Source organism: Ipomoea nil, unplaced genomic scaffold, assembly GCF_001879475.1.
Source record: "Ipomoea nil cultivar Tokyo-kokei standard unplaced genomic scaffold, Asagao_1.1 scaffold0191, whole genome shotgun sequence".
NCBI lineage: Eukaryota > Viridiplantae > Streptophyta > Magnoliopsida > Solanales > Convolvulaceae > Ipomoea > Ipomoea nil.
In genome coordinates, this window is record NW_017616619.1 from 2,545,001 (window position 1) to 2,555,464 (window position 10,464).

Genomic DNA, 10,464 nt, shown 5'->3' on the forward strand with positions numbered 1-10,464 from the left:
CAAGCTCATTCCCACATTCATATTGTCGAATATCTATAGATTCCCTAACATTATATCTTCTCCTTGTAGTACTTGAACCACAAGACATTATTGATTAATATTTATCATGTTAACAAATAGGAAGAAGAAACAAAAAGAAGAAATAGGAAGAAGAAACAGGAAGAATAAATATGAAGAAGAAATAGAAAGCAAAATTACGAAGGAGGAGAGGAAGAAATACGAAGAAGAAAATGAAGAAATGGATTAGTGTAAGAACACATTCTATTTTATAATGGGAAATGATTTAAATTGGGTGAGAATTGTGAAATGTCGTTTATGCCCTCCAATTTCAAGGCTCAGACGGAAGTACTAACAATTGGACTATTGCAGGTAATTTTTTAAAGTTGAAAGACCATGAAGGATTGATTTGAAAGTTTAGGACCATAGATAGCGGAACCACTATACTCAAGGGACCTTGGCTGGTATTAACTCATATATATATATATATATATATATATATATATATATATATATATGTATGTATATGTATATATATATATATGTATGTATATGTATATATATATATATATATGTATATATGTATATATATATATGTATACATATATATATATATATATATATATATATATACATATATATATATATATATATATATATATATACATATATACATATATATATATATATATGTATATATATACATATATATATATACATATATACATATATATATATATATATATATATATGTATATATATATATATATATATACATATATATATATATATATATATATATATATATGTATGTATGTATATGTATATATATATATATATACATATACATACATATATATATATATATATATATATATATACTTGCACTCGGGTGCGAACGGCTCGCCCAGGCGCGAAATAGGAATGGATTCTGTTCGTCCACGTGTCCAGATCTAATGGATGAGAAACACTGATTTTTTTTAAAAACGCGGTGGCATTTTCGTAAATAATTGAACATCGAAGTGCAAGTAAAATGTATTACAAGTGCATGTAAAATGTATTATAGGTGCAAGTAAAAATTTACACTGAGCATCAATACTTAGTTGCACTTATAGTTCTAAGTAGTTGCACACATAGATATAAGTAGTTGCATCTAGGTGTATGAATGTTTGCGTGTGGTTTTCAGGAGTATTACTACCCGCTGAACTCAGATCAATGAATGTTAACAAGGCAAAATTACATGCACTTATAGGTGAAAGTAGGTGCACCTATAGTTATAATAAGTAGTTGCACCTATAGTTATAAATAGTTGCACATATAGTTATAAGCACACCCAGGTGCATGAATGGTTGCGGAAAGTGAATGCTAACAAGGCAAAATTACATGCACTTATAGGTGAAAATAGGCGCACTTATAAGATATTTTACTTGCACTTCGATGTTCAATTATTTACGAAAATGCTACCGCGTTTTTTTTTTAAGTTATTAGATCTGGACACGTGCCGCGCGCTGATTCGTTCGCATTTCCTTCCTGGGCACTTATTTGCACTTGAGTGCGTCCCTATATATATATATATATATATATATATATATATATATATATATATATATATATATATATATATATATATATATATTGGGCGTTGATAAGTGTTACAATTGTGTCACTTTTATGGGGTATTTAGGAGTAATATTTTGCTATAATTAGATTCCTTTAGGATTATATGCTTAGAATAACTTATTTTGTTTAAATTTAGGCACAAGGATTAATTTTGGTTACATTATTTGAAAACAGCAAAATATTGACAATTTCGGGACATTTTGGTGACAGTTTGGTAATTAATCATATCTGAAGCTAGAAGTGTTCAAATGAGGCGATTCAAGTGGAATTGGATCGGCATTTCAAAGAGCTACAACATTCATGAAGACCACGAAAGCCAATTCAGACATTTAGGCAGTCAAAATCAGCAAAAATCGTGTCAGGACCCCCAATTACGCAACGCGTCACGCAGTGACGCCAGAGTAAATGGGAAATAATAGGCTTTTTGACAAGTTTTTAAAGCTAAAATTTCAGATCTATATGCATCTTCATTGTTCATTTTTCAATATTTCTCTCACTAGATTTTTAGGTTAGATTAAGTTAGTTTTTCCTCTCCCTTCTCTCTAAGATTAGCTCTCAAATTTGTAAGAAGAAGAGGTGGATTCAAGCAAATCTTGAGTGGATCTTCATCTTCTATTTGGATTGTTGGATAATCTAAACTTTGCAATTTGGGTAACCTTTAATCTCTACTCTTTTATTGCCTTATTTGTGGATGCCTATTTTGCTAATGTTTGGGTTATTTAACTTGATCATGAGTAGCTAGATCTTTATTTGTGAATTGGATCCTTTTGCCTTGTGTAGAATATGTATTGATCTAGTTTGTGTGGCTATGTGTTGATGTCTTGTTGTAAGGAGACATTGTATGGACTCTTATGTATGGTGTACAACATATGCTTGAGGTTTGAGTAGGATTAGGTCTACAAGAGATTGTGGTTTAATCCTAGACTCGTCTTCCTTGCATTTCCCTTCTCTAAGATCCAAGAGGACGGAGATAGGAATGAGATGTAGACAAGGTGTTTGTTGAAATACTCATAAGGAACGTGGTCACAGAATGGTGGTTCCACGCCTATGAAAGACCTAGTAATCGTGATGTGAACGACATTGGAAGTCATCTCACATGACTCTTTCAACACTAGCCGCACCCTAGGTTGATTCATTGCACACACAAGGGATTGGGCAATCCAATTCGCTCCCCCTTTTATTTTATACTTCTTTTGCTTTCTTTTACTTGTTTTCCTTTGTTGCACTCCTTGTTCCCTTCTTTCCCTTGCACATATGCTCCCACCTACACTCCTTGCACCTAGTTACTTTGTTAATGCATTATGACACGTGATTGTCTTGCACTCTATTTACTCCGACTTGCCATCCTTGAGTTCAACACTCGGGGAATCCACATCTCCGTTTACACTTTCTACCATCTATCCCACTTTCTACATCTTTCACACATCGGCCGGGTTGGCCGAGTTCAGCCCCTGCTCGATTCGAGACGTGTGGTGTTGTGGCTTACCATGGAGAGATATCGTTAAATGGTTAATGTCCACCTACTTATCACCAATTGGTTTTAAGTAGGATATGGCAACAGGTACCATAGAACTTTATGGTTAAGCGTGCTTGACTTCTAGCAATCTCGAGATGGGTGACCCATTGGGAAGTATGCATAGTGCAGCGCGTGATTCCCTTAGTTATGTTGCATAACTTGAACCAAACACCCCCTTATGAAAATCCACTTTCCATTCCAATGTGGGACAAAGGCTTGGGAATGCATAGTGCAGCGCGTGATTCCCTTAGTTATGTTGCATAACCTTCCATTCCAATGTGGGACAAAGGCTACTTCCAAGTAGCCGTGGGACAAAGGCTTGGGAAGTATGCATAGTGCAGCGCGTGATTCCCTTAGTTATGTTGCATAACCTTCCATTCCAATGTGGGACAAAGGCTACTTCCGAGTAGCCGTGACCATGGTTCGCGGTTCACGATTCCAACAAATTCCAAACCGGAATCAAAATTTTATATTAAGGTTTCGATTCCGATTAGAATACCGTGTTTTTTTTTTTTAAATGTTTAATGTGTTGTTGTTTTTTTTAATTCCAAGTTAGAAAGGATTCACATTGGTTCCGAATTTTAATCGGCGGTTCCAGTTCTAGAATTCCTTAAACCGGAACTGGAACCTTTTGGGTTCCGGTGTCGGTTCGAGTTCGGATTCGATTCTAACAGTACACGGTTTGGTTTGGTTCGATCCGTCCGGTTTGAACCGAACCGTGTTCATGTCTACTTCCAAGCATTCCAAATTCCATTTTCCAACTCAAATGGGTTTACTTTGAAAATCAATCTCTCATCCACATATTATCCATTTTGAGTGTACAATATATTAATTTCTTCGTCTAATTTCGAAGAACCTGAATCCACTTTTCTCGACACAATCAAAAGTAGATCTCACATATATTTGTAAATACTTAAATTGTCATTTTTACTAAAAATTTCCAACATCTTAATCCTTCCAAATTATCAACTTTTTTTTTCACTTTCTTATTTAGTTAAAAAAAAAAAAAAAAAAAAAAAAAAAAAAAAAAAAAAAAAAACCTTGAGTTTGAGATGCCCTTATAATGTTACAAGTTTTTAATGCCAAAATGTTAGGTGGCTTCATGTGATCCCCAGAGTTGAGTATAATCATTGCAACAAGTTTAAATGCATACAAGACTAGTCTTGAAAATTAAATACAAAAATCATGGTCCACTTGTGAAAATGTGGCTCAATCTAGGATAAAAAGAATCAAGTTGTATTGGGACATCCCGAATAAGGGGATCTTCACCACATTTTAGAATAATAAAATCTCTTGGGGTAAATTTTGACAAATGGAGTGGGAGAATTTTGGAGAAGTTTTGCTCTTGCAAAACCAAAACCCTTGTCAATAAAATAAAAAAAATAAATAAATAAAAAAATAAAAAGCTTTTTCATAGTGGCCCACTGGCCAATCTGAAATTTAATTTTCGCGGTTGCCATTGCAACGACACACCTTCTTTCTTTTCTTTTTTTTTTTTTCTTTTTTTCTTTTCTTTGTTAAATTATTATTATTTTTTTTATTATTTACTATAAATATCACATTTTTCATAAATTTTAACACATTTCAATCTACTCCTAATTTATTTTTATATTTCTCTCAATTTAATTTTTTAGTTTAATTTTTAAGCAATTATTTGTTTAATTTTCAAGCAATTATTTGTTTAATTTTCATTCTATAACTATCGTATTAATTAATTAGACGTACTATGTTTATTTTAATTACGTTTGGAAATGAAATTTTTAAGCAATTATTTGTTTAATTTTCATATTTAGGCATGTTCATTCATTCATAAATTTATAAATCAAATAAATAAAGAAATAATTAAAATATGGAGATAAAATGGTGGGTCCACAAAAAGTTGTGAAAAAACTTAAAACTAATGGAAAGAATAGATTTTGTGATTGAGTAAGATAATGGATGATGATGTGGATGTTGGGACCCACAAAAATCTGAGGTTAAATCTCCAACTATTGAGAATGCGAATGATTTGCTAGCCTAAAAATCAAATGATGATTGAGAACATATAATTTCTAGAAAAATAAAAATTGGCACTTTTAACCTTAATGTCTTTAAATTCAATCTTTCTTTTTATCTTTTTGGTTTCTAAAAGCATCCTCACTAGTTAACTTTTTGCATAAATTTTAAGATGCCAAGTAGGGAAGGAAGAACGGAAAAAACAAACAAAAAAATGAGTTTTCAAATAATTATAACAATATCTCCATCGAGCTGAATTGCATATCATAGTTCAGATGAGTCTTTTTCATTGTCATGTTTGTCACCCAAGATGATATTCACATACGTCATGACCAAGTTTATCGTTTCACACTTTATGAAAAAAAAAAAAAAAAACTCACCAAGTAAACAAGAGGAATAAACTCGTCAAAACAACGAGAAGAAAAACACATAAAACTGCAAACAAAATTAAACCAGTAAAACAAAACAAAGGGAAACAACAATGCAAAAATAAAGGAGTAGCGACCGGTAACGGTAGAAATGGAGGGGTGGGGCATGGTGTAACCGACAAAGGCGGAGAATGGACGAGAAGACGATGAAGGCTGCAGAGAAGACAATGAAGGCGAACGTTGTCTGCAGTGTAGATGGCGACAGGGGAAGACGATCGGATGCTGCCTCCGATCCGCTTGCTTCACATAGGTGGCGGCCATGTAAAAAGTTGAGCAGTCGAAAACCAAAGACGAGAGAGAATTCGAGAAACCCTTATGAAAACAATTGTTAAGAAATGCAATTTTTCCTAATTTCCACTCAGTACAGAATAATGTTCAAACAGTTGAAGAGGAAAATTAGGTGTAAAAGTCGTCAATGTAGAAAAGAATGGAGTAGATGGGCCACAATGAATGTAAATCCAAAATATATGAGCATCACCCATTGAACATTAAACATACATTCTACTAGCTTGCTTATTGAACGGTGGATTGTTGTTTAAGAAAATAAGACAAAAGAGCAAAGCAGGAGCAATGAAAATCCCTTGCAAGTTGCAATGGAAGGCCAACTACTATCACATCACAGTATAATATTAGCCTCAATGGAAGTGCAGAAGTAGCACCAAGAATCATCTTCCCAAACAATTAAGGAAAGCCGGGATGGCGAGTGAATGCCTTACTGGAAATCTGGCTTCTCTGGGTATGTGCAGCCAGGCCTCTGGATGATCACGTTTGCTCCATAGCAACCTGCTCTAACGCACTCTGCAATCGGTTTTTCCTGGACCAACTGTGACAGGAATCCCCCAACAAATGCATCACCTGAGAAAGTTTAAGATTATTAAGTGTCAATGGATTCCTTCCTTGCCTCGATTACATATGCAGTTTAATGAAGCAACATAAAAGATTTTGTGCTTGCTTGATTAATGCCCGCCCACCATTATGGCGTACATTGTTTGGGGTTGGAGGACTTGAAGAACTCATTACTTTGGGTTTAGGAGGGCTTGTGTTAAACTAGTTACAAGTGCCTAAGCGGTAGAAGCCACATATCTGCACCATTAGTTTCAACTTTATCATAGGATTTGAACTCGTGACCTTAGGTTTAGGAAGGCTCGTGTTATAGTTACAAGTGGTAGAAGTCACATAGACACCACATACCTGCTGCCCCATTTGTGTCAACGAGTTTCTCTTGTGGCAACTTTATCACAAGATTCGAACTCATGCCCTTGGGGGTTTAGGAAGGCTCGTGTTAAACTAGTTACAAGTGGTAGAAGTCACATAGACCACATAACTAACCCCATTAGTGTCAACTTTATCACAAGATTTGAACTCATGACCTTGGGTTTAGGAAGGCTCGTGTTAAACTAGTTACAAGTGGTAGAAGCCACAGACCACATACCTGCCACCCCATTAGTGCCTACAAGTTTCTCTTGTGGCAACTTTATTACAGGATTCGAACTCGTGACTTTGGGTTCAGGCCGCCTCGTGTTAAAAAGTAGTTATATAACTTATAAGCGGACTTATAAGCGATAGAAATCACATAGACAGCATACCTGCACCATTAGTGTCAACTAGTTTCTCTTTCGGCAACGTTATCACAGGATACAACTTTACTTTCCCGTCCTCAGCTACAACAACAGGATCAGCGCCCTGAGTAATAACAGTGATTCTCTTGTGTGTTCCCGATGCCTTAGGCCACTGGGAGATTTTCAAAGCTATTTCTTCAACATTATCGGTCTGGTTCACAAAAGCAATATCATTAGGTGTAATATAAAATGATCAAAACACCATTTATTATTAAATAGTAGGAAATATAATGCAAAACAAATATTACCTCCCAACCATGAACTTTTGAGAAGGTTCTTGCTTCTGTCTCATTTCCAAAGACGTAGTCCACATACCTAAACACCAAAAATGGCAACCGTGAATCAATGTCTGTTATCAATTATTGAATTGCTATTTAAAATTATACAGTATAGTGCTTACGGCAAAGCCTTCTCTTGGACTTCCCTGAAAAACTCACAAATGAATGGAGCGGAAAGGTTCATCATGAACACCTACAATTAAGAAAATACCCAACGTTTTTTCATTCAGAAACAGCCTTAGAAGAACAAAATCGGAAATAGTTTGACCTGATTTGCGTACAGAATCACACCTTGTTTTTGGCAGCTGCATGCTCAGCAACAAGCTGAATGGATTCCGGGGAAACAGTGAGGAAAAATCCAGCAATGTAGTAGTACTTGGCCTTCTCGACTATATACAAAAATAAATGTTGGCTTAAAGTAAAAGAATTTAGAACTTGGACATAGTACAAGTTGCTCCGTATAAGAAATGAAGCATACCTAACGCCCAATTTTCTGGTTTTCTCAAATGTTCAGACTTGTAGCAATTTGCAGCCGACAAGTTGGCAATTAGTGACCTGCAGAGTTAGTTTTTCCATAATCCCGTTAGGCAAATAATGCATGTCAAGAAGTTCGAAAGTATTCCTAAACTGTACATTAAGAAGAGTTAAGTCCTTTTCCATATTGCCCTTTCTTTAGAAAAGTTTATTTTGTGTTATTGTCATTACCAATTTGAAAAACCAAGAGAAGTTTTTGTGCAAGCACGGCCATTAGGACTTAGGAGCACCGAAGAATCACTGTTTTCTAACAAACATTTTCTCTACAGATCCCAATTTTAATTTACTCTCTTTACTAATTAATCTATGGAGTTAATTCAATTTTTTGTCCTAGATTTATAGGTGGCAGTCCACTTTTAGTCCTTTTTCAGAATATCCTCCTTTGGTCCTAGTATTAGTGTGGCATGACCATTTTTTGTCTTCCGTCAACAAAATAGATAGTTGACATTCATTTCGATTTTTTTTATACAAAATGGGTTGACCAGCTATATTTTATGAATTTTAAACAATTTTGTTGATGGAAGACAAAAAACGGTATGCCACAATAATATTAAGACCAAAGGGGATGTTCTAAAAAAAAATGACTAAAAGTGGATTGTCAACTATAAATCTAGGACAAAAAATCGAATTAACTCTTAATCTATGCCTAATGATTTTCATGGTCATTATATTTGTGCACAGACAAAGATTTTTAATGTTAAGACAAAGCAAAGCATCAGACATTCAGACTCACCTTTCACCATCGAGCACACAAACAGCACAAGTACCAGTCGGGGTAGTCTCATGCTCATAATAGTGAACCTAAACATGCCATAATGTTAAGGAAAGGAATAGGCATCATCTTAGTAACCCAATTACATAAAACCGAAACAGAAAAAACGCTATTATTGAAGTAACAAAAATAAAAAATATGATTATTAGGAGACCAAATAGAAAGCAGCAGAGGCAAAAATTTACATTAACACCAGCTTCTTTTGCATTTTTCTTCATTTCTTCCCCAAACTTGTCCTTCCCAATGCAACCCATGTAACTGGTGGCACCCGGTTTTTGAAGCATCCACTGCAAATGCAAGACAAAAGTTGTTTTTATGCTCTTACTAAACCATCTTCCAGTTATGTAAATCTTATTTAAGCCAATAATAGTATGATACCTGGGCAACTCTGATTGAATTTTGAGTTGCACCTGTGACACAAAATTAGCAAGCAACCATGTAACCAAAACCCAACAAACATCATTAAAAAGAAGAATATGTCAGACAAGTTCTCAAAACTTGCAAGTTTCAAGGACAGTACCTCCAGCAATATACTCAACAGTATACTTAGATGTCATTTCTTCATACCTTATAACAAAGAAACAAACAAACAAGACTTTCAGCATCAATTGAAGTACCAAAACAATCATTACAGAGTATTCTATACAGTCCAACAACATATTTAGGCAAAACTTACATAGGCAAGTGTTTTTCATCGGCAAGAATTGCATTGTTCAACTTGACATCGTACCTATCAGTTAAAAGAAAAGGTCATTGCCATAAACAGAAATACAAATACCCACAGCAATATGTGCATCAATTCAGATCAACAACAAGATCAAAGATCAAACAAATCAAGCACCAAACACACGCTAAATTAAAGGATCTTGAAATTCAGCCAGATCTAGGATCTCAAACAACCCATTACACAGTTAGTTCATCAAGTCCAATGAAAGAAGGAAAAGCTACGAGATTTTTGCCAATGTGGATTGAAAATAAAAACAAACCGCGAAAAAATGGGAACTTGGGAAATCTAAAGATCTGGGCATCAATGAAATGGCAAAAAGTGCGTACTTGTTCAAGAAATCATTGTCGACAACAGCAGAAATATCGAGGAGTGGATTTCCCATCCCCAAAAGAATTCCCTCGCACGCCATTCCCTTGTTGCTGCAAACGCTTCAAAACTTGAAGGAGTGCAAATGCAAACGCTTTCAGCAGCAATTGAAGGAATGAATGATGCTAGTTTGTGAGTGTGAGCATATAAATATACTTCGGAATTCGTCACAAATGGGCTTGGGTTGGTGAGGGGTTGGTGAGATACAGACTCCCAGATCTTGAAGGCCAGACTTTTACTGCACCAAATCTGCTATTTTATTGGTTAAAATTAAAGTGAATGAATAAAAACATTGTTCTACTTTATTAAATCAATCGGATGACACTCATAGGTGGCAAATTATGGTGCATGGTGTATACGGATGCAAAAACGACGTCGTTGCGTCTCCTCTTAAAAAAAAAAAAATCAGGTTCGATTCCAAACAACAACATATTAACTAAAATTCCATAATCGATGAACTATAATTCCATAATCTAATCTATGAACTAAAAATTTCAGAATCGATGAACTATAATTCAATTATCAATGAACTATAATTCAATTATCAATGAACTATAATTCCATAATCTATGAACTAAAATTTCATAATGAATGAACAATATAATGTTGTTG

The 10,464-nt window shown here is 34.7% G+C and overlaps 1 protein-coding gene and 1 long non-coding RNA gene across 2 annotated transcripts in view; one reads left to right on the plus strand and one right to left on the minus strand.

The window, feature by feature from the left end:
• Positions 1–6,215, plus strand: part of LOC109187736 — a 16,507-nt gene extending 10,292 nt beyond the window's left edge. The window contains exons 2-3 of the long non-coding RNA XR_002055304.1: positions 5,924–6,143; positions 6,179–6,215. This is a non-coding gene — a long non-coding RNA (uncharacterized LOC109187736). The remainder of the gene's footprint in view (positions 1–5,923; positions 6,144–6,178) is intronic.
• On the minus strand, positions 5,975–10,126 carry LOC109187729 (adenosine kinase 2-like). The gene is made up of 12 exons (XM_019338029.1): positions 9,813–10,126; positions 9,436–9,489; positions 9,280–9,326; positions 9,138–9,169; positions 8,945–9,046; positions 8,721–8,788; positions 7,932–8,008; positions 7,745–7,842; positions 7,576–7,646; positions 7,424–7,490; positions 7,143–7,326; positions 5,975–6,411 (listed from the first exon to the last, which is right to left on the minus strand). Exons 1-12 carry the CDS (start codon positions 9,893–9,895, stop codon positions 6,269–6,271), a joined length of 1,026 nt encoding a protein of 341 aa, XP_019193574.1. The 5' UTR covers positions 9,896–10,126; the 3' UTR covers positions 5,975–6,268.
• Positions 10,127–10,464: the final 338 nt, after the last annotated feature.